Below are 25,115 nucleotides of genomic sequence, written 5' to 3'. Positions count from 1 at the left end.
CCCGTTACTATTCTTTAATAAGCTCTTTTTTGACATCTTGTCTATTCACTGATGTTCCCAGCTCTTCCAAAAGCCAGCAGCCAAAATCTTAGCGCACTTTTGGGGTCACATTCTGCCTTCTTTTTTTAACTGCTTGTCTTAAAATACTTACTTTGCTTTTGCTTCAGTCTGTCACTTTATGTATCAATTACATATGGCCTTTCAACAGCAGAACACACCATCTGGTCCACAAACTGAAGCCCACACCCTTATGCCTGAGTTTATTCTTTCCCCAAACATTTATTCGCTGTTGTATAGACACGGGCTATGTCCCAGAATGAGATGCAGGTGACATACTGGAGGTATGAGGTCTACTCTACCTGAGGTTTGCTGGGGATCACCAGACTGGTCTTCAAGCCAGGTGAAACAGGTGGCCAGCCCTCCTCTTCTCAGAAGGTTCTGAAATCATCCAGCAAAGACACACCCTCTCCCAGTCCCCTTATCAGAAATGTTACACAAACAATCCCACATTCTTTTCTTTTCCCTCTGTTCAGTTGCATAGCATGGTTAAATCTCTAGCTTAAATGTATAAATTATTATTTGGACCTTCGAAAAGAAAACCTATACTAAAAACCTAAATCCAGTGTTCATTTTGATAATATTGAGCTGAAACCACTCTACTTTCCCGGAGGCCTCCATACTGTATTCCACTTGCACGATTCCTCTTCGGTTCCTGCCTCTCATACACATCCTCCCCTTTCTCCTTCACTTGCCCTTCCTCTCTGTCTACCTTCTAGACCAGGAGTGTGCTGCAAGGCTCACTCCTCAGCCTTCATTCAGCTCCCTACTGCCTGGCTCTACCTCCACGCTAAAGACCCTCAAACCTATGTCTCTGGCCCTGATCCTTCGGCCACCACAAAGGCCTGAATTTCAACCCCTTCTGGAACACTTGCCCTTTCAGTTCTGAGAGTGCCCCATGCTCTATCTCCACCAGATATTTGAACAAACTATTTTCTCTGGACTAGAACACTCCCTGTCCCTGACCCCATCCCTGTCCCCCAACTAGGAGGGACACCTAAAGTCTCTAACGCCACCCAAAGTCTCTTCTGATGCCCCTCCTATGAGCTCGCTCTCTCTCTCTCTCTCTCTCTCTCTCTCTCTCACACACACACAAACACACACACACACACACACACACACACACACACACACGCCCCATGCCTCCACTGCCACAGGACTCACCACACTGTCTTGTAACTGTGTCCTCACTCGTCTGCCTCTGCACACTATGCTGACACCTCCACCAGGGCTGGGATGTGCTGTATTTTTCACTGGAACCGCAAACCCTTTTCTAGTGCTTGGCACCTTCAGACTCGTCTGAAGTCATCGCCCCAAACTGCTAGTCCCTTCCTAATTTCTCTATTTCTGTAACCGATACCACCATTCTTCAAGACATCTCCTCCTCAAAAATCATTTTTTAATTCTTTCTCTCCATCATCTATAACCACTACAGTCGTTCTCCAAGTCCTGTCAATTCTTTCTTCACAGTCTCTCTCCAGTTGGCCCTCTTCTCCAAGGAATTCATTTATGATTCCCTGCTTTTGAGCCCAATGACTTCCTTTCACTGACCCTTCCTCTGTGCTTCAGAGAACCCTGTGCAAACCTCTGCCATGGCACTTACCATACTGAATTCGAAGATGTTCTTACCTATCTCCCTTACTGAGCTTTGAGCTCAGTAAGGCGGGCACTGTGCCTTAGTTCCTGTGTCCCCAGCTCCTACTACAATGACTTGAACAATTTAAGTGTTTAATAAACAAAGTGCATGTTCATTAATTGTTTTTTAAATGAATGAATGAGCCCCTGGCCTAACACCCTGGGGCTACAGTTTAACTTCTTGTCTGGTCCATCTTCAGGGGAGATAAAGAACAAGAGAGTACCTCGTTATATCAACCCTTTATGAACTTGAGTGTCATTATCACATTTTCCCCTTTAAACCTCACTTCTTTGGGTTCAATAATTCTTGTTTCCTTAATCTTTCTTCACCTATATTATATTTCTGTAACATGTTCTCTTGCCCAATAATAACAGACAGGATTTTCATCCACCCAAGAACAATCTCTGAGTCAGTGTTTTGTAAGCTGTTCTCAGACTGATGATTGTTAGCTCTTTCAGATGTTGATGAGGAGGAGACTTGGGACAAAAGAAATAAAAGAAAAACAGAAAGATAAGAACACAGGTAGTTGGAGTATCCACTAGCTAAACTTGCTCTCAAACCTAAGAAACAATAGAAAACATCTTCCAACACAGAGTCCTGTTAATACTATGTGAGAGTAGAGCCAGAGAATCAATATAATTATTGGAGGGGGGAAAGGGGGGTTCAAATGAGTCTTAGCACACAGTTCGAGTAGAAATGGAATAATATGCATTTTTTACCCTCTCACACACATACAAAACATGTACAGATTTATACATATTATAAGTAACGGGGAGCAAGTCTTGGACAATTAAGAGACCACAGAGAAGCAAGATCTACAAGCAAGAATGATTTTACGATTGTTGAGCTGAAGGCTGGTTTTGCTGAAAAACCCCATGACAGATATTACACCCACCCCATGCACACATGTCCACCACCATACCTTAGAGAGTCCAAATCTAGACACAAATGCTTTGCTCTTATATTTAGCTACTGTGATTCAGTACCTAAGTGAGTGAAAGTGAGAAACAACTTTTTCTGTTCCCTCAGCTATGGTAACCCACCCTGGCCTCCACTGAAGATTTGTCTCATCATGAGGCTCATTTATTAGGGAGATCCCTAGTCTCAGGATAGGTTCTCCTGAAGTCCTAACTCTCCCTAGGGTGACCACAGAAAACTTGCCCTACACTCATGGCCCCCTCACACCCAAGTTATCCACAGATAAGCCCACAGAAGACTAACACAGGCACTCTCTCCTCCTCACACACAGTGACACACATTTATAGATACACATAGACACACACAGATTAAATTCTCAGCCACTCACCCATGCAGAAATACACACACTCGTATATAATGGCACATACAGATGTATGCAAACATGCCCTCTCAACCCAGTCTCTCATAAAGATATTTCTCCTTCCTTCTCTTATACTCATATTCATACTGGTTCAGAAACAGTCAAATGTCCATTGGTAGATAAGTTGAGAGGGTATCTGTTTTGGCAGACAGGAGTGGGTGAGTAGACAAACAACTGGGAGAAGGGTGGTGGCTGAGTGAGAATGGGTGGGTAGATGATAGAGTGACTGAGTAGGAAGAAGGACAAGTGACCAACTATGATAAGATTCTAGAATATCATATTTTCCAACCTTTTGACTCTCGTTGTGGTTTTCCTTTGAATATTCTCCAAGTTTCATATCTCCCTTCTCTTTGGCAATCTTTAGCTCTCTCTGTCTCAGTCTCTCTTTGTGTGTGTGGTGTGTGTATTTTACTTTCCCATAACAAAAAGCTTACTCTAATACCAGGTTACATTTTATAACAACAAGACCCCTGATAGGTAAATGTAACTACATTTAAGAATTATTTGTAGGACTTCCCTGGTGGTCCAGGGATTAAGAATCCACCTGCCAATGCAGGGGACATGGGTTCAATCCCTGGTTGGGGAACTAAGATCCCACATGTCGCGGGGCAACTAAGCCCGAGCCACAACTACTGAGCCCGTGTGCTCTAGAGCCTGCGCGCCACAACTAGAGAAGCCTACACGCCACAATGAAGAGCCCACGCACCACAAGGAAGAGCCGGCACGCAGCAATGAAAGATCCTGCATGCCGCAGTGAGATCCCACGTGTCGCAACTAAGATCCAATGCAGCCAAAGAAAGAAAGAAAGAAAGAAAGAAAGAAATATTTTTTAAAAAAAGAAACAGACATTTCCAATATCTTAAAAAAAAAGAATTATTTGTAGTAATGAATTTGTGGAAATGTAATGAGATAAAGAAAATGTACTTGTTTATTCCTTTCAGGAAATTCCTCTATTCCCCCTGGTTTTCATCAGCTATATTTTTGGCAGGCTGTGGGCATGGAAATGTGAAGCCATCACTCTCAAAGAGAATTACAATAATCACATCTGATTTATACAGATGTCACCATGGGGTTAGGCAGTTGGAAAATCCAGCAATCAAAATGGATAGGCACCTAAAATTAAGGACATGTCGTACTTTTGCTAACACTGTGGTTTTGAACATTACCAGTAGTTCACAGGAGATTTTTCTCCCCAGACTTCTAAGGTATTCATAATGGTAAGACAGCTTTATATCTTATGAGTATGGAAACAAGCTATAGATGCTGGTATACTTACTGCAAATCCATTACAAAGATTTAATTCACTTGGACTTCTTGAGCATATACTATGTGTGCTAGACACTAAGGAAGACATTGGAGAAATAAAAGACATTGTGCCTGGCCCCCAAAGAATTTATGGTAAAACTGGGGTATGTTGGAGCGGCCTTGTGGGATTTTAATTGAGCACTAAAGAATAGGTAGGATTCCTAAGCAGGCCAAGAGAACAGTATGAGTGAAAGTTAAGAGTCAGGAAAGAGAGTAGTATGTTTAGCAGACAGTTAGGTTAGACTGGACAGGTGAAGGTAACATGTTTGAGAGTGGCAGGAAGAAAAGACAGCTGGGCAAGCATGAGAACCAAGTTGTACAGAACTTGGAATACTGAGTTGAGATCTGTCACCAATAGAGAGTCACCCAAATTTGACCTCTTTTATAAAGCCACATTTATTAATACAATAATATCAGTCTTTTCTAAGGGGAGGAAGTCATGTGACAATGAAAACTCTAAAATGTGAAGCACTAAAAACGCAACACAGATCATGAACTAAGATATATATTGGGAGTAGTAAATGAAAAGTGATAGAGAAAATGGTTACTCTGATAGGCCTTACAACTGTAATAACTGTCATAAACACAATTATTCTTTCAAATTGAAGAACCACTGGTAGCCTTCTGCAGGATATTTAGGTAAACTGGACTATTAACTAAGGATAATAAACTATACTAGGTATGCCAAACCCTCTAGTCCATTTTGAGTACATGTTAAGATGACAGGCTGGCTTCTGGTTATTCTGACCTTTCATCTATAATGTAATGATCTGTTTATTCTTTACTGAACAAATAAATATTAGAGACCACTAATCCTAATCAGGGATTAGTAAAAAAAAAAAAAAAGTGTAGTTATAAACGCCAACAACGAGTCTCCAGAACAAAAAAGTACAAACAAACACTGTATCAGTCACTGGCCAGAAAGTCAAAGCCCTTTCCCTACTCCTGTAGGACTCCCGTGCTCCTCTCAGGGCCAGGGGAGTATACTCAAGGCCATCTCCCCTATAGCTTCTGACAGCTGGCTTTCTCCTTTCTCCTTGGGGAAGAATCAAGCAGATTAAGGGGATAATCCTAAATGCTTTCCTAAATTAAAATTAACTCAAAGAAGTGAGGATATGTGACACTAAAAGTCAGACTTCCTCTCTGCTTAATGTGGAGAACTAATATCCTTTTATACTTGGCACCAAACCAAAGTGACTCCTACCCCACTCCATCCCCCTCTCACACAAGCAGCACCTCCCTCTCCCCCCTCAAAGCCCAAGATGTTCCAGACAACATAACAAACCACACGGTTGGGAATGATTCATATGTTTCCACTCTCCGTCCAAAAATGAGCAAAGAAGTTTCCACTTAATTTATAATCTGAATTTTCTGCACATTTCCTAAAAACTTAAAGGGGAACGATTCAAAACTTGGCCTCTCTTTCTCCAAAAATTACTGATTAGTTACAGAGTAAAGGATCTTTTGGTAAAATACTTTTGTGTTCCATCTATCCCTGGAGACAAGGACTATAGCTGCACGATGCCAAATATCTAATCAATCATCCAATGTTTTCATGTTTTCGGATGTTTTCAAAAAGCTGGTGCTCTGTAGATACAGGCTTATTCTATCCAGTCTTTTGTTATCTCAACAGTACATATGGATACAGATTTTTCTGTTTGGAATATTTCTCAAGGCCAATGCCTTGTTATAGTTCCAACACCTGCAAATATTTGGCAAGAGATTGTTCTACCTCTCCATGTCCCCCACTCTTCCTGCACCCCGCCCCCAACTCTTGCCATTAAAAAACTCTAAGTTTATACTATGTCTTTTCCTTGACTCTGTTAACCGTTTATCTGTGACCCATGAAATGTGCAGTTGCTGGAGCATAAAAGTAAGTTTCAAATCACATTTCATAGGGAAAATTTAGGTCCAAAACAAAGTGACAGCAGGCTGCAATAGAAAGGTACTTAATTCAACTCAGCTCTAGAAGCTGAGTTCCAGTTCCAGTTCTGGGACTTTGACCAAATTGCTTAACCTCTCAAAGCCCCCATTTATACCACTTTAAGGCGTAGGGCTTCAACTAGACCAAGTCCAAGGTCTACCATCTTAGGAGTCTAAGAATTGCAGCCACTAGATGACATGATACTATACATAGAGAATCCTAAAGACTCTACCAGAAAACTACTAGAACTAATCAATGAATTTGGTAAAGTAGCAGGATACAAAATTAATGCACAGAAATCTCTGGCATTCCTATACACTAATGGTGAAAAATCTGAAAGAGAAATTAAGGAAACACTCCCATTTTACGATTGCAACAAAAAGAATAAAATACCTAGGAATAAACCTACCTAAGGAGGTAAAAGACCTGTACTCAGAAAACTATAAGACACTGATGTAAGAAATCAAAGATGATACAAACAGATGGAGAGATATGCCATGTTCTTGGATTGGAAGAATCAACATTGTGAAAATGACTATACTACCCAAAGCAATCTACAGATTCAATGCAATCCCTATCAAACTACCAATGGCATTTTTCACAGAACTAGAACAAAAAATTTCACAATTTGTATGGATACACAAAAGACCCTGAATAGCCAAAGCGATCTTGAGAAAGAAAAATGGAGCTGGAGGAATCAGGCTCCTGGATTTCAGACTATACTACAAAGCTACAGTAATGAAGAGAGTATGGTACTGGCACAAAAACAGAAATATAGATCAATGGAACAGGATAGAAAGCCCAGAGATAAACCCACACACTTAGGGACAACTAATCTATGACAAAGGAGGCAAGGATATACAATGGAGAAAAGACAGGCTCTTCAATAAGTGGTGCTGGGAAAACTGGACAGGTACATTTAAAAGTATGAGATTAGAACACTCCCTAACACCATACACAAAAATAAACTCCAAATGGATTAAAGACCTAAATGTAAGGCCAGAAACTATCAAACTCTTAGAGGAAAACATAGGAAGAGAACTCCATGATATAAATCACAGCAAGGTCCTTTTTGACCCACCTCCTAGAGAAATGGAAATAAAAACAAAAACAAACAAATGGGACCTAATGAAACTTCAAAGCTTTGGCACAGCAAAGGAAACCATAAACAAGACCAAAAGACAACCCTCAGAATGGGAGAAAATATTTGCAGATGAAGCAACTGACAAAGGATTAATCTCCAAAATATATAAGCAGCTCATGCAGCTCAATATAAAAAAAAACAAACAACCCAATCCAAAAATGGGCAGAAGACCTAAATAGACATTTCTCCAAAGAAGATATACAAACAGCCAACAAACACATGAAAGAATGCTCAACATCACTAATCATTAGAGAAATGCAAATCAAAGCTACAATGAGGTATCACCTCACACCAGTCAGAATGGCCATCATCAAAAAATCTACAAACAAATGCTGGAGAGGTTGTGGAGAAAAGGGAACCCTCTTGCACTGTTGGTAGGAATGTAAATTGATACAGCAACTATGGAGAACAGTATGGAGGTTCCTTAAAATCTAAAAATAGAACTATCATATGACACAGCAATCCCACTACTGGGCATATACTGTGAGAAAACCATAATTCAAAAAGAGTCATGTACCACAATGTTCATTGCAGCTCTATTTACAATAGCCAGGACATGGAAGCAACCTAAGTGTCCATCAACAGATGAATACATAAAGAAGATGTGGCACATATATACAGTGGAATATTACTCAGCCATAAAGAGACGAAACTGAGTTGTTTGTAGTGAGATGGATGGACCTAGAGTCTGTCATACAGAGTGAAGTAAGTCAGAAAGAGAAAAACAAATACTGTATGCTAACACATATATATGGAATCTAAAAAAAAAATGGTTATGAAGAACCTAGGGGCAGGACAGGAATCAAGATGCAGACGTAGAGAACGGACTTGAGGACACGGGGAGGGGGAAGGGTAAGCTGGGATGAAGTGAGAGAGTGGCATGGACATATATACACTACCAAATGTAAAATAGATAGCTAGTGGGAAGCAGCTGCATAGCACAGGGAGACCAGCTCGGTGCTTTGTGACCACCTAGAGGGGTGGGATAGGGAGGGTAGGAGGGAGACGCAAGAGGGATGAGATATGGGGATATATGTATATGTATAGCTGATTCACTTTGTTAAAAAGCAGAAACTAACACACCATTGTACAGCAATTATACTCCAACAAAGATGTTAAAGAAATAAATAAATAAAAATTAAAAATGGGAAAAAAATTGCAGCCACTGAGATTGTTGCTCTCTGCAGTCTTGATATGAATGAGAATATCACCCTTAGTGAAATCAACAAACATTAAACTTTGTACAAATTTATAAATATTAAATGTAAATAAAAAATCAAAAACAGCACAAACCATTGTCAATGTCACTCTCAATATTGTTTTCAATAAATTACAGAAGGGAAAATGTATCCTATTCTGAGTATTACTACCCTCACCAACATCATAATTTTTACATATGTTACAATGACTTTTCCATAGCATGGCAAGAGGAAGATCTCCACTCTTTTATTGCCTTCCTTCCATCCCATCTGGGTCTTCCTTCCAGCTTGGCTTATATATCTAGGCCTGATTTTGGAGTGGTAATCTTATTATTCAGTTAAACATTTTATTTTTCTGGAATTTCTGTTAAGTAGCTTCTTAAGAGAAATCAAGCCACATAGCAGACAGGCAATGGGACTAAAACAATTTTGCTGGATCTGACATTTGTTAACATCAACGTGAGGTAGTAGTGCTTTAAAAAAAATAGGCAGTTAGACTTGCATATAAATACTATGCTGGCACAACAACTTCAGAAAACTCTGGCCACCGAACAGGAACTTCCCAGGCAGAGACTGCAAACAAGCACTTCAAAACGAACACTGGCACAAAATATGATATTGGATTAAATATTTATTGCCTTCAGTTTAAATTTTTAGTTCAGGTATTTGATTATCCCTCCTAACTTCGTGGTACACTGAAGTCCCTTTTCTGGCTGTTTGTTTTGTTTTGCTCTGTTTTTTAAGGCAGGTTTAGAATTAGCCCCCTCTTAAGGGCTTAGTGGCAATTTGTAGTGGCCAGTACCAAAACTTTGCTTATTTAGTGTACTGAGTGTGCAAACACATACACTACTGTCCTCCACAAAAACCTCTCACCTACATAGATACACTCAGACACCTCCACCCATACATACCGGAGACACACCCAACCTTCCCATAGCTATACACATATATATGCAAATCAGCACATATGCTAATTGTAATACACCTACACGGGTACTCACATACTTAAAAGAAGAGGTAGAAAGATCATGGCAAAGAGATATAGGGTGCAATATATCACTGTCAGAGGAGAGAGGCTGCTGTTTCTCTGGCCGTACTATTAGTATGAGCCATAGGCTAATTCCCCCAGAACTGGCCAGACGTGAACGAACGCAAACAGGTTTGTGCAACAGATGAAACAGGTTCCAGTGAGAGCCTGCAGGCGAGGAGGCTATTTGTCACGAGAAGAATTTGGAGGTAATTCACTTGTCATATAGAAAAAGTGACCTGGTTTATTAGGGAACTTGCTAACTGTATAACTGTGTATAAAGAGACAAAGTCGTGTAAGGGGTATCTCCCAGATCCCTTACCTTGAGCTTCTCAAACCGATCATTCAGGGACGCGACCTGATGGTCTCGGTGACGCCCCACCAGTTTGCATAAGGCACAGATCAATTGGTCATCAGATACACAATACATGTTCACTTTCTCATTCTCATGGTCCAGGCAGGTGATCCCTCGAAGATGTGTGTCCGGCACTGGTTCCACCAGGCGGTGGCTGGTGAAAGGTTTCTTATTGGGGTGCGTGGCCCGCAGGCAACGGTCACAGTAGGAGACCTCGCAGGTGATGCATGTTTTCACTGCATCCCTTGGCGGGTCCTGCTCACAAAACTGGCAAGCAATTCGCTCACTAGACATGGCGCTGCTGGGCCTGTAAGTCCTCTCCCGGCGGCTCTCACTTGGGGAATTGGGTCCACTGACGGAAGCCTTCTGGAAGCGGTCAATAATGTTCTGCAGAGTCACATTCCTCTTGAGGCCGTCCAGGCCCCGGTGGTTCAGTGAGATAACATACCTGCACGTAGGACACTGGAAAGCAGTAATGGGTTCAACGGATTCACCAGAGCTGCAGCTCGAGACCAAGATGCGATGGGCACAGCTGAAGCAGAGGCTGTGAGCACAAGGGAGCAGAAGGGGGTCTTCAAACAACTCTAGGCAGATTGGACAGGTCAATTCAGACTCCAGTGTTTCCATCTTTAGTGAAAATAATCCTGCTGAGGCATTAAGAACCGCAGAGGCTGGGCTTTCACCTGCAAGGAACACGAAGCAGGAGTCATTAAGCATTTCCAAAGGAAACGTGGATGTAGCATAATTACACACTAACCAATGGAGGTTTTACAGGCTGGATTCCCCAGGGATGCTGGAGCAATAAGAAAGTGAGCTGGGAATTAATCAAAAAGCCATTCTCCCCCTTTAAACCTTGTTTTTGACAAATGCCTGGGTTTATTTTCCTGCACTAATAAACAGAAACTAGAGGCCATCTCTGAATCCCGGTTTACTGACTCACATTCCTGTTCCAACTCACCACACTGGTGCGGATCAGTCTCTCACACACCCTCTCCACTGACATCTCTTGTCCTGGACTATGATGCACCTGAGGCCCTGCCAAATTCTCAGTCTCCATTCTCCAGTATTGTTCTCTATTTTACTTCCAGTTAAAATACAGAGGCTGCTCCTATTTCACATCTAGTGGAAGGAAAACAAGGCCATATTTGAAACTAACTCTCTAGTTCTTGAAATGATCCCATTCTCAGAGCCTGCATAAAAAGAGAAGAGAGAGCTTTAGAAAAATGTAGTTCTCAGCACAGGATAATAAGTTCTTCAGATGTGTGAACTTGAATTACCTCCTGTTACCACACATGGAAATTTCTGTTCCATCCTATTTCTAGTAAACTGAGTTACTAGAGACAAATAGGAAAAATATTAAAATATAAAAAGTATAAAATATATTTTGTTGGTTTAAAGTGTTCATCTTATTTATAGGAAAGAGAAAGGCATCTTTTGCTTTTGAATAACTTTTGGTCATCATCTCACTATCACCGGAGACTCTCATCAGGGCTTGAAAGTTTGATTCCGCCACTGGTATTTGTTCCGGTTTTGTCATCTGTCAGAGACATCTGCATAGCCCTCTCACAGGAAACTTAAATACTGAGTACAATTATACATTGTGCATAAGTACAATAGATGGATCCCTAAAAGCTGTTTCTAAATCAAACCTTTTAAGTGCACTGAACTAACTAGCTATTTAATGGAAATCTATAGGAAATTGGACTGTAAAAGTGAAGAATCTTTTTGTAAAACGGTCACTCTCAGTTGGTTTGATAAGTTTAGATGTTTGTATAACCACTTTTTTAAAAAGTGAGGTGTGTGGTGTTCTTATTTTACAATTTACAAGAGCTTGGAAATTGTTGGCTAGTATTTTGTAGCTTATAACATCTATCAGCATTCACCTATAGAGATGAAAAAGTAAAACAATTAAAATGTACATATATCATAGAATCTTAGAATTGGAAGAGACTTTAGAGATGATAGATTCCAACTTCCACTCAAGGCAGGAATATTGCCTTTGGTAGTTCCATTGGTCAAATTCAACATGTCCATAAATGAACTTGCTATTCTTCCCTGCCCCCCAAAACAAAACACCTGCTCCTCTTCCAATTTTCCCTATCTGTTGAATGTCACCATCCAAGCCTAGAAACCTAGGAGTTCTCTCACTGAACATGTTTATCACTTCAACCACTTGGTGGCTTCCAGAACATTCTGTTTTATTTCATTTACACATCTGTGTCTCCAGCTAACCCTCCTTGCTCCTTGAGGGCATCAACTATTTCATATTTTTATTCATAGTACAGTGTCTCACACTCACAGAGTATTTAAAAATTGTTAAATGAAGGATCCCTTCAAGTAGAGGAAGTTAAAGAAGGGGCCTAGCATTTATTGAGTACCTCCTGTATTCTGAGTGCCATGTTAAGAACTTTACACACAATATTTCATTAAATTCTATCAGGAAGGCTGTACGGAAGGTACTAATACTATACGCATATTATGGTTGGGAAACTGGGGCTCAGTGTTATTAAGTAAATGAACCAGGAACACACACACCCAGAGCACTGGGGCAGTCTAATGCCAAGGCCTGTGCTCTTTCCCACACACCTTTATTTCAATCATCTCACCTCCTTCACTTGACAAATATCTTGACTATTTACAAGAGGGCTTATAGACACCATGTTTCCACTTCTATTTGTGTCTCTCTGTGTCCCTCTGAGTTTCTCTGAATCTGCCTCTCACTCCTAGTCCCTTTCAGAATCATACCTCTTTCTTCTAGGCCCATCTCCACCTTACTCTGCATTTCTATTACTGCCTCTTCCAGAACTGCAGGTCTGCATTCCTCAGTGTCTGTGTTGGAAGCTACCTGGGAGAATCGAGTAAGGCCTCCTGCCAAAATTATAGTTGGTCAAGATGCATTGCTGATAGACCTGCCTCTGTGTTGTAACCTTTACAAAAACAATTAGAGTACCACAACTCTTCTAAATCTTAGGATCACGCCATATTAATTCTTCTGTACAGAGGAAAAGCTCTGCGAATTTTCCTGCAGTCCTAAAAGTTGTTCCTGACTACGTGAGACACTTGAACCTCACTATGAAACTAAGCTTAGGAAAGCATGCTATGGGTCAGGATTGCCTTGGATAAGGTCAAAATAGGATTTTTAACCAGGGATTCCTGAAACTTCTAGAAATGTTTAAAGGATGCTGTATGTATATCATATATACACTTTCACGGGGAGAGGGTTGTCCATAGCATTCAAAATGTTCTCAAAAGAGTCCTTGGCAGAAAAAAAGCCAAACATCAGTGCTTTAAAATAACTACCTTAACTGATTTCGGCTGTATAGAGAATAATATAAGATGGTTACACTCTGTTCCTTATGGTAAGTAACTTTTTCTATTATACTGTTTCTATTCTGTTTTATTTTACAATTTCGGGGAACTGAGTATTTTTGCAACTTCTCCAAACATCTGTTCATCTCATCTCTCATTTATGAGGCCACCTTGTTCTGGTCACTCCTAATATTTCAGCATCCTTTCAACCTATCTCCCATTTTCCCTACCTCCCTGATTACCTAAGCACATTTCCCCTTTAAATTTATTGTGCTTTTGCCATGTGCCAGGCACAACAACCCTCTAAAAGGCAGGTACTATTTTACAACAACAAAAAAGGTAATGTGTCCAGGGTCACACTTGTTTGCAAGTAGCAAAGTTAAGATTCAAAACCAGATAAAACTGAGAGTCCAAAAATAAACTCACATATTTATGGTCAACTGACTTTTGATAAGGGTTCCAAAACCATTCAACAGGGAAATAATAATCTTTTTGACAAGTGGTTCTGGGATAACCGGATGCCCACATGCAAAAGGATGAAGTTACAGCCCTACCTCACACTATACATAAAAATTTACTCAAAATGGATCCACAATCTAAATGTAAGCACAGAAACTATAAAACTCTTAGAAGGAAACGTAAGTGTAAATCTTCATGAACTTAGGTTAAGCAAGGGTTTCTTAGATGACACCAAATGCACAAATAACTGAAGAAAAAAAATAAATTGGACTTCATCAAAATTTAAAACTTCTGTACTATAAATGACACCATCAAAAAAGTGAAAAGACAACTCACAGAATAGGAAAAATATTTGCAGATCATACATGTGATACAGGTCAAGTATCTAGAAATACACAGAACTCTTACAGCTCAACAATAAAAAGGCAAAAAAATATTTTAAATGGCAAAGGATCTGAATAGACATTTCTCCAAAGGAGATATGCAAATGATCAGTAAGCATATGAAAATGTACTCAACATCATTGGCCATTAGGGAAATACAAATCAAAACCACATTGAGATACCACTTTACACTCACTAGGATACCTATAATATTACTTCACACACACTAGGATGGCCATAATTTAAGAACATAGCAAATGTCAGCCAGGATATAGAGAAATTGGGACCCTCATACATTGCTGGTGGGAATGTAAAATGATGCAGCTGCTTTGGGAAATAGTTTGGCAGTTCCTCAAAATGTTAAATGTAGAGTTACCATATGATCCAGAAGAACTGAAGATATGCTCACTCAAAAACTTGTACACAAATGTTCATAGCAGCATTATTCACAATAACCAAATGGTGGAAACAATCCAAATGTCCCTCAACTTATGAACAGATAAACAAATGTGGTATGTCCATACAACAGAATATAATTTAGCAAGAAAAAGGAATGAGGTACTGATACATGCTACGACATGGATAATCTTTGAAAACATTATGCTAAGTAAAAGAAGCTAGTCACAAAAGGTCACAGATTATATGATTCCCTTTATAGGAAATGCCCAGAATAGGCAAACCCATAAGAACAGAAAGTAGATTAGTGTTTGTCAAGGGCCTGGGTCGGGGGGCATGGGGGTAGAGGGAATGGAGAGTGGCTGCTAATGGTATGGGTTTTCTCTTGACGATGATGAAAATGTCTAGGATTTAGCAGTGATGATTGCACAGCTTTGTGAATATACTAAAAACCACTGAATTGTACACTTTAAAATGGTGAATATTATGGTATATGGATTTTACCTTAATTTTTAAAACAGATTCAAACCCACAATCCAGAGTGTGAACAAACACCTAACCACTATTCCATACTGTCAACTGTGTAATTATGTACTATTTCTAAACTCTACTGAATTGCTTACTCCTTTCAATTGCTCTTCTAGGTTAGTGATTCCCTGTCTAGGTTTTGCAATACCTGGGACATCTCTAATGATCAATGGGTGTCAGAAAATTATCAGCTCCCAATTTTTTATTCATTTAAAAATGATAAGACTCCTAAAAAATATTTGACTCCTAGATCACAAAATACCTTTAGGAAGTACAGGAGGAAGTGGTAGGACAAAAAATAAAACAATGGCAGTGCTGCAACTTCAAAAAGCTTGTGAATCATTAATCTATGCAGAATTAGAGAATACACTAAGGATAAAGACAGGATGTAAACCTGGTAGAGTGTCACTGAATGACAGGCAATCATGAAGCTTTTGCCAGAAAACACAATGGTTTGCCATAAAAATGCACTGATGAAATGCCTAGGCGGGCAGACCAAATGCCATGTTAAGAAACAAATGCCCACATCCACATCCACTGATTTGTTCCCTTCCATATCATTTAGTTACTGCTGTGTAGTCAAATAAGGATGCTTATGTATTTGCCCTTGTTCTAGTATAAAACTGTTTCTGTATGGCTTATCGTCACCCTGCACCCCCCTTCAGGCTGAGACTCCTGAAAAAAAAGTTGATGAGAATAAACTTTAAGAAGGTATCATAAGACTGTGTGAGTAGATAGAAATACAAAGGAGGAGTTTTCAATGCAGACGATTAAAATAAAAATAATACATTCTGCACTTACAAAATGAAAGATTGATTTCAGCATTGCCCTTCAAATCCAAAATTCGGTTAACTCTGATCAGAGAGAGAAGTCATGATCTGCACTTGGCAGAATGCTATTATTTCAAGTGTTATTTGAACATAATTAAATGCCTACTTATTTCAACAGCTTATATTCCATCTAGTGTTCATCTTCCAGATCCACGGAACACGGGTCTGGGCTCTCATTACCTACCTGAGGAGCCACAGTCTCCCTTTCTTCACAGAAAGACCATGAGTATAAAACCCAACCTGACCCCTGGGCTGTACAATGAGGATTCAGCTGGCTTGTAGAATTTACATTCTTCAGGATATTAACAGTAATGTCCCATGAGCTCTTCCTAAAAACACCAGAAACTGCCTCTCTGCCTTGGAGGATGAGCAAATGAGTCCTGGCTTAGTCCGATGTTCCCTTAACTGTAAAATGTCATTCAAGTTGGACTAGAATCACCAGACAATCTCTTTAACATGTGTTCCAGCTCTGACATCCTATTATTACAGAGCTCTTGCTATCTGTTACCACATAGGAAAGACACCTTGGATTACTGAAAACCAGCTCCTCAAGACACAAGTCTTATTTATTAGTGTGACTAGAAAGGCTGACAGGGCTTCCCTGGTGGCGCAGTGGTTGAGAATCCGCCTGCCGATGCAGGGGACACGGGTTTGTGCCCTGGTCCGGGAAGATCCCACGTGCCGCGGAGCGGCTGGGCCCCTGAGCCATGGCCGCTGAGCCTGTGCGTCCAGAGCCTGTGCTCCGCAACGGGAAAGGCCACAACAGTGAGAGGCCCGCATACCAAAAAAGAAAAAGAAAAAGAAAAAGAAAAGAAAGGCTGACAAGAATGGGCATCATCATGAAAGGAACTGGAAATAAACAAAATGCATTACTTACCCTTGGCTAAGCCAAGGTGCCCAAGGACAGTGGCTGGTTTTGCCTGTTGTACTTCAAAGAAGATATAATGGGTGTTCCAGGGAACAACTAAAGGTGAGGAGAGTCCCATGGGAGTACAAACTAATGACAACACCTTTTGGAAGAAAAGGAAGACAACCAAATCCTAGAATACTATTAATAGGAAAAGACCTCTTTAATTTCAGAAATGATCATTTGGGAACATAAAAGGCAACCAACGCATAGAATTCTCACCCTAAAAAGATAGACTGAAAATAGAAACCCAGAAAAAAGAGGTTAGGCGGTCAGTAAGCATAATTAATAATAACAGTCACCTTACATTTGTGTACCAGTTTTACACTTTTCAAATGGTTCCAAAGCCACTATCTCATTTGATCCTCACAACAGAGCCTGGTTGTCGTCCTAGCTCTAAACTGAATTAGCTGAGTGATCCCAGGTAAGACATTTAAACTGTTTGGGCCACAGCCTCCTCATCTGTCAAATGAAAAATACCTGCCCTACCCATCTCACAGGCTCTTGTGAGGATCAGATGAGAATAAAATAAAATTATTAACTTGCTTTAAAAATACAGATATTCTCAACACACATTCACAGATGACAGATACAGAGCAAGTTATTAAGGAAATAGCACATGTTTGGAAATTCACCCCAAATGCATGGTTGACATAACGGAGGACAATTACACTCCCCCACAAGTTTTCCGGAGGGCCATGAGTCTTCTTGTGGTATTTATTATGCTCATATGTCTCCCCTGTTAGACTGGAGTCCCCCGCAAAGGGAAGAACTGTCTCTCTTCTTTTTTCTTAAGCTTTTATCACACACAGGGTGAGCTCAGGACTGGAGGTTGATTACAGACTGACAGCACCAGAGCCAGTTCCTGTCTAATAGGTTATTAAAGCCTACTTAATATTTTACAGTACATGGATTTAATGATTTTTTTAATGACTTGAGACCTATACTTTTTTTTAAAGATGGTTTTGATGTGAACCATTTTTAAAGTCTTTATTGAATTTGTTGCAATGCTGCTTCTGTTCCATGTCTTGGCCTTTTGGCCCCAAGGCATGTGGGATCCCAGCTCCCCCACCAGGGATCCAACCCATACCCCCTGCATTGGAAGGCGAAGTCTCAACCAGGGAAGTTCCTTAATGATCTTTTTTTTTTAATAATTAGCTCCTAAATCCAGCCATTGGCTATTTTATACAATATAGTCATCATAAACATTAAAAGGAATATCACAATAGCAGAACTAAAAGTCCTAGATCTGCTACAAACACAATAGATTAATCTAAGTAACCAAGAAATAGATTTACCAAGGTAACACATGATAATTGTCACAAATCATTAAGTATAATTCATAACACCTTTATCTTAATGCCAATTACACTAGCAGTTTCCAGATTGGAGAACAAACTTAATTTACCTACTGCTACCAGCACAGCTTTCCATCTATTCTAGGACTGCTTTTCCCAATCTGTTACCCAATAAAATATTTGTAAATTTTTTAATGTTCAGTGCCCCCCCCCCAAACTGGGCAGTCATCTCTACTTCTACAGAATAAAACTGGCAATATATGTATGTAGGGCATGCTGTTGAGTGTTAGGCTGAGAGGACCCCAAGTTCAGGTCAGAGACAAGGGACAGAGAACAGAAGCCTATTTGAAATCAAGCTTCTACTCCCCTGGGAACCACATGGATCTTAGCAACACTGAACAAAGGGCTATAGACAAAGCGATGGAGGATTCTGGACCGTAAACCATTTTTCTATCTCTGAGCTGTATACATTCAGACATGTCACTGTCCTGCATTAGCACTGTCTACCATGCCCATACATTATACCCCTAACTGGGAAAACTGTAAATACCGGGATTTTCTGTTTCAGGAGGATTTTAGGTTATATAATGAATTTGTTATCAGATCTTCTGGTCTCTGTAAGAGGAAGATTCAGAGACTGGGGATGCTGTTCATCAACTAGAGGAGTCTGACCTGCAGGAAAGAGTCTGAGACAAAGCCCAAGGTCAGGCAGTCAGAGCTCTGCAGGGAGAAAAGAACCCAAGTAGAACAAGTCTTCCTAAGGATACTTTGCTAACCCACTTAGGCAGAACCAACACCCTTATTATGTATTCAGTTGAACCCAACACAGAGAAGGGAGTAGTGGATGTTGGCACATTACTCAAAATCCCTCCACCACCCATACTTTAACCATCTAGTAGTCTTAGCAGCTTACAGGATTTCTAAGGGCAATGCAGGAGCTGGGAGACTGTCAAAAAGAATATGTCTGGCTGTGATCATGGAGAAGGGGAAGATGGAAAAAGAGAAACTGTAGAAAGAGCCACAAACCTCCAGTGCCCACAGAAGACTCTTAGCAGAGTTTTAATTCATGAAAATGGAGACAGAAACATATATTGATCCTTGGAAGAGAAGGGAAATAAAAAGAGGGCTAGCAGCCCGTACAGAGGGGATCATTGGAGTTGGAACTTCTTGTCTCAACACCACTCATCTGGTCTTCTCACATGTTAGCATGATACAACACACTGGTTGAGAAACACTTTTCTAGTCTATTTTTCACACTGCTCAGTGATGAACACAATGTTTGTTGAGAGACCTGAAATACAGACATTAGCACAACACCACCTTGGTACCCAAATTTCATTCATCAAAAAGTGAACAACTGTGAACTCTCCTGAACTGTCGTATATCCGGTATCAACATGTTACATGTCATATCTTGGTGATGCAATGCTCTAAGTCAAGGCACTCAGCCTAAGTAAGGAGGTGCTTCACAAACACAGTACCACATGTTCCCCTTTTGCACAGAAGAGAAGACCACAAACTTAATGCTAACTGGAAATGGAACACCCCCTGGCCTCCACTAGCAGCAGAGGACCATGGCCTAACAGCTAGGGACTTACCAAGACCCATAGAGACTGAATGACACACACACACAAGGCCAAGCAGGTACCTCTGAGAACAGCCATTTGAGACACGTTCTGTGCCTCCGCCCTGTCTTCACCTCCTTTTTAGGGCTGTCTGTCCCTGTTGGGAAAGAGAGAACCTGAGTACTAAGGGACAGAGTCAAGGGAGGACATTCTCTCCTCTTCACCAAGTAGCAAAGACATACTCCTTCTGCAGTTTCCTTCTCAACTGTCATGGTGTCAGCAGATTTCATGGGAGGAGGGATGAGGGAATGGACAGGCTCACTACCCACAGCAATTTTTGGACGCTATTATGAGACTCCACTGGCACTGCTTTAGGATATACAAGTTTGAGCAAGTTGCCCTGCACTTAGAGGAGGGATTAACTAAACCAATTTCACCTAAATCAGTTTGCACTGTTCAGATGATATGTTCATGAAGCAAGCAAGTCATTCTGATTTGCGGCAGTACTTCCCCGGGGGGTGGCCTTGCAAGGTACAACATGCTAGATGAGGAGTCTAGTAGTCACGAAAGTGAATGGGAGGGAAACAATTGCTCCTTCATGTCCCTATAGCCTCTACCCCAGCCCTGCACAGCCCCTCCCTGGCCTAATCCCGGAGCTGCAAGTAAGGAGGTAGGCCTTAAACAAGCAGGAGGCCAAGATACAAGGCCAAGGCTGCGGCCTTAGACCAGTCAACAGAGGATTCTGCACGCTGTAGGTGCTTTTAATAAATATTATTGACTCACCACTGCTAGATGCTAATCATGCTCAGGTAGCCATGACTAAAATTATTTATGCCACTTTTCAGTAGAAATTAACTACCTGACCCCATATGGGCTAAAAATTAGTGAGGTTATGTTTTCAAATGAGTCTGACTCAGATTGTTAGGTTGGAGTACATTAGATATGATTCAAGCCTTAGTGTAAAATAATCGCCAATTACTCTGTATGCCTACTTTTATGTATGTTTTCATTCAGTTGCATGTGCACGAGAGTAAAAAAAAAAGAAACAGACTTAGGACCAAAGTAGAGTGATATATTTGGCTCCCAAGGGGATTTATAATGGCAAGTGGGGGTTCCCAGTAAACTAGGGTTGCTACTTACACCCAATCTATTACCCCAATAAAAGGTAAATGAAGAACTTTCTTCGAAAAGTATAGTGCTGAGAGTTTATAGAACCCTTTCATCTTCAAAGGGCCATGCCAAGACTCACAATAGCCAGTACACAATATGATGCCTTTCATACAAGTGAAAGGTCACAGGAATGTCCTAAGGCCACAAAGCCAATGCAACATCAGATTTGGGAATGAACTCTCTGATCTTCTTGGCTCCTAGACTTGTATTTCAAGCACATAAATCAAGTTGTGAGGGACAATCAGGAGAAATCTAATTTACATTATATATCTGCATTAAGTTAATTGATTGGGCAGGAATATAGAAAAATAGCAAAGACTCTTCCCCCCCGCCCCCAGGGCAGTGATCAGTGGAGAGAAGTGAAAAGGGGCATGTGAGGGTTAGGGGTAACCAGCCCGGGTAGAGTACGGAGGGAGTCTCCCTATTCAGCAGTTCCCTTCTTTTGGAACATTGCCAGAGAACTGATTAGAGTACTGGGAGGGAACAGAATGGGGTTAAAGGCAGACCTCTTGGCCCAATTTGAGAATCTGAAGAATCAACTCACACACAGTAGTACTTGTCTATTTACATAGCCTCTAATATATTCCTTTATAAGGGCTCCTCTTCACAAACAACCATCACCATGCACCCTCCCCACACTCAGAAACCCTCAAAAAGGCAAAGTGGTTCACAAGCCAGAGGCTGCATGGCTGGGAGGCTGGGAGTGCACAGATTGATGGGGAGGAGTCCAGGGGACGGGTGGTTGGTGAGAGATTCGGGTGGGCAGGTAGATGTGTGACGACCACGTAGGAAGAAGGCGAGTGAGCGTGAAGGCGGGTAGGGGAGTGTGGAAGAGAGAAAGTGAAGAACCTAAGGACCCCAGGATCCCAATTTCCTGCTCCGAGAAGAAACACCTCCAAGAAATGCGCTGCATACGAAATGCTAAGTAACCTAATCCTTATCACCGAAAATGTTTCTGTAAATCTACTCCGCCGTTATTTACTTAATTCTTACGAGCCAGGAATGGAAAAACCCCACCTCTCCCGGGTTCAGTCGCAGCCTGTCCTGGGCACCTATAAGTTTTCCCTCTCCCCCACTGAGCTGCTTTCACAGCTAGGCCAGAAATAAGGAACCACCCAGACGGAGACTCGAGGATCGCTCCCCCGGCAGCAAAGGGATTAAGTTTCGCCGGGCCTTCCTGCGGGCAGGCTGTCCGCAGCAACCGGCTGCCGCAGCAGCCACCGCCGGGCGGCCGAGGGGCGCCGCCCGGGCCGAGGAGGCTGCCGGCCGCGGGAGCGTGGGAAGGCGGCGGTGCCCTTTCCCAGACTAGCACCCGGGCTCCAGGAGAACCGCTCGAGGGGCCGCACCCGGCCCCACCGGGCTGCGCGGGAGGCCGTGGACCCGCCCCCGCCCCGCATCGCGGAGTGCAAACTCCGTCCCAGGAGGGCAGCGACGGGTGCCCGGGCCCCAGCGGCGCAACGGGAAGCCAGGGCCGGGCCGGGGCGCCTTCCGTCGCCGCCGCCACCTCGAGCCTCGCGGGCCCCGTCATCACGCCCCGCCGAGCCCCGGAGCAGCCTTCTGCCCGCGCCGGGCCCCGGCCGCACCTGAGACGCGGCCCGAGCCGGGGCCGAGCCCTGCGCCTGCGGTGGCGCTCGGCCCCCAGGGCCGCGGCGAGGGGGCGCGTTTTACCCAGAGCATTCCCGGCTGCCGGCCATGTCCTCGGCGCGCCCGAGGGCGCCGGGTGCTCGCCTGCCTCCTGCGCGAACTGGCTCGGGCTCCGGCGCGAGCTCCCCGGCCGCCGCCGCCGCCGCTGCCGCCGTTGCCGTCGCCGCTCTAGGCCGCCGCCCGCCTTCGCCGCCGCCGCCGCGCAGCAGCCGGGATCCGCCCGCCCGCGCGCCCCGCCGGGGACAGCACGGCGGCCGCCAAGCTACCGCGGCTGGGTCTCCCGAGCCAAACTTAGAGTTTTCGCTCCTCAGTCCAGGGGCAGCACCATGACACCGCGGCAGCACCACACTGTCATTTCCGCCGCCGCAGAAGGAGGGGAAAAAAAGGCAATCCTGACGAAAAGGGGGATGGGGTGGGGGCGAACCGGGCTGGGACTGCCGCCCCGAGGGAGCTCTGGGAAGGGCCCGGCAGCACGGTGCTCGGCCACCTTCCCCGGCTCACCTTCCGCCGCCCCCGCCGCTCCCAGCTCCCCCTGCCCCTCCTCTGGAGGCGCGTTTACATGTTTTCTCCCCTGGCAGGAGTGACCGGAGAAACCTGAGCGAGCAAAGGCAGCGGGTGGGTGGGGTTCGGGCTACTACTGTACCTACCAGCTGATTCCAGCAGCCTTTTCTCCAGCGCCCTGTCATCTTGAAGGAAGACACACGGAGAGGGGCCCGAACGGGTGTGTGTGAGAGTGTGTGTGTGTGTGTGTGTGTGTGTAAGTAAGAGAGAGAGAGCGAGAGCAGAATGTGTGTGAAATGCAGAAGGAAGGCTCTGGCCAAACTCTTCTCCCAGCCGCCAAGCCCCTGGTCCCACAAACCCCCAGATTAGAACAACGAAAAGGCGGTTGCAACCGGCAGTGAGAAAAGAGTGCCTAGGTCCACCGCACAGGTCCTCGAGCGAAGCTGCTCTATGCAAAGTTAACTACAGAGTAAAACAAAAATAGTGGAGGAGACAGAAAAGGGCAGACAATTGAAGGAAACCCAACCCCTCTTTCTTTTTACAAAGGGAGAATGGCTGTGTTTTATTGGCCTTGGGCAGAAGTTGTGGGGATGGATTAAAGCCACCAAAATTTAAAAACAAAACAAAAAAAATGGGAGAGAGAATACGGCTTCATTTACACATTCAAATCCTTGATGGACAAGAGGGTCGTTAATAAGAGGACAATGGGACAGATGCCAGCCATACAGGCATTCAATGTCCCTAATAAGCTAATTGGTCCATCTGGAACCCAGAAGCGCTCATTGGTCTGGAGTAAGCCCTTGGGCTGACCTGTCATTGTCTCAGAGACCACTGCCCCACTCACGAGGAGAGTGGGAGAGGGAAGGAGGAGGCCCCAGAGGAGATTCTGGAAGGGGAGAAAAAGGGGAGATGAAAGGGAAAGAAGTGAGAAAATGGGAGGAAACAACCCCCTCTCACACAGGCCTCGCATTACCTTCCATGGGAATGATTCCAGAAAAATTAAGGTAATTCTGGGTGTATCCCATCAGAGAACCAATAGTAATTAGCCAACACCCCTGTAAAACAATGTGCTAGGACTTCCCTGGTGGTGCAGTGGTTAAGAATCTGCCTGACAATGCAGGAGACAAGGGGTTCGAGCCCTGGTCCGGGAAGATCTCACATGCCGCGGAGCAACTAAGTCTGTGCGCCACAACTACTGAGCCTGCAGTCTAGAGCCCGCGAGCCTGTGCTCGGCAACAAGAGAAGCCACGGCAATGAGAAGCCTGCGTACCACAACGAAGACCCAAGGCAGCCAAAAATAAATAAATAAATTTATTTAAAAACAAAACAAAACAATGTGCTAGAGAGTACTGAGGTGGAAAGGAAGGCAAAAATCACAACCAAGCTATCCTGATGAAAGTCTGGCCCTGAGAGAAGTAAAAGAGTCACACCAAAAGCACAGGCGAAATAGACAAGTGGGACTACATCGAACTTAATTTCTGTGCAACAGGAGAATCAACAGTGAAAAGTCAAGAAAGGAGAGAAAATATTTGCAAACCATGTATCTGATAAGGGGTTAATATGTAAAGAACCCCTACAACCCAATAACAAAATAAATAACACGATTAAAAAATGGGCAAAGGGGCTTCCCTGGTGGTGCAGTGGTTGAGAGTCCACCTGCCGATGCAGGGGCCACGAGTTCGTGCCCCGGTCCGGGAAGATCCCACATGCCGCGGAGTGGCTGGGCCCGTGAGCCATGGCCACTGAGCCTGCGCGTCGGGAGCCTGTGCTCCGCAAAGGGAGAGGCCACAGCAGTGAGAGGCTCGCATACCGCTATAAATAAATAAATAAATAAATAAATAAAATTTAAAAATGGGCAAAGGACTTGAATAGACATTTCTCCAAAGAAGATATACAAATGGCTAACAAGCATATGAAAAGATGCTCAACATCACTATTCATCAGGGAAATGCAAACTAAAACCACAATAAGATATCATCTCACACCTGTTAGTCTGACCAGTATTAAAAAAACAAAAAACAAAATAGTAAGTGTTGGTGAGGATGTGGAGAAATTGGAACACTGTACACAGTTGGTGGGAATGTAAAATGGTGCAACTGCTATGGAAAACAGTAAGGAGGTTCCTCAAAAAATTAAAAAT

At 43.0% G+C, this 25,115-nt stretch overlaps 1 protein-coding gene across 9 annotated transcripts in view; it reads right to left on the bottom strand.

Moving 5' to 3' along the window:
- Nucleotides 1-23,312, bottom strand: part of MID2 (midline 2) — a 108,949-nt gene extending 85,637 nt beyond the window's left edge. The window contains exons 1-3 of one of the 9 annotated variants that reach the window (XM_027089564.1): nt 22,499-22,610; nt 10,945-11,176; nt 9,954-10,669 (exon numbers count right to left, since the gene is read on the bottom strand). In XM_027089564.1, coding sequence (XP_026945365.1) covers nt 9,954-10,613 — 660 coding nt within the window. In that variant the 5' untranslated portion in view covers nt 10,614-10,669; nt 10,945-11,176; nt 22,499-22,610. Of the gene's footprint in view, nt 1-9,953; nt 10,670-10,944; nt 11,177-16,768; nt 18,077-19,693; nt 19,719-19,743; nt 19,875-22,498; nt 22,716-23,121 lie in introns of those variants that run through there. The other 8 variants (XM_027089566.1, XM_027089568.1, XM_027089567.1 and 5 more) reach the window with 8 other exon arrangements.
- Nucleotides 23,313-25,115: the final 1,803 nt, after the last annotated feature.

This window comes from Aethalodelphis obliquidens, unplaced genomic scaffold, assembly GCF_003676395.1.
Source record: "Aethalodelphis obliquidens isolate GAN/ISIS:26980383/991018 unplaced genomic scaffold, ASM367639v1 scaffold66, whole genome shotgun sequence".
NCBI classification, from domain to species: Eukaryota; Metazoa; Chordata; class Mammalia; order Artiodactyla; family Delphinidae; genus Aethalodelphis; species Aethalodelphis obliquidens.
Note: the sequence above shows the minus strand (reverse complement) of the source record. Positions and strands in the feature narration are given on the sequence as shown.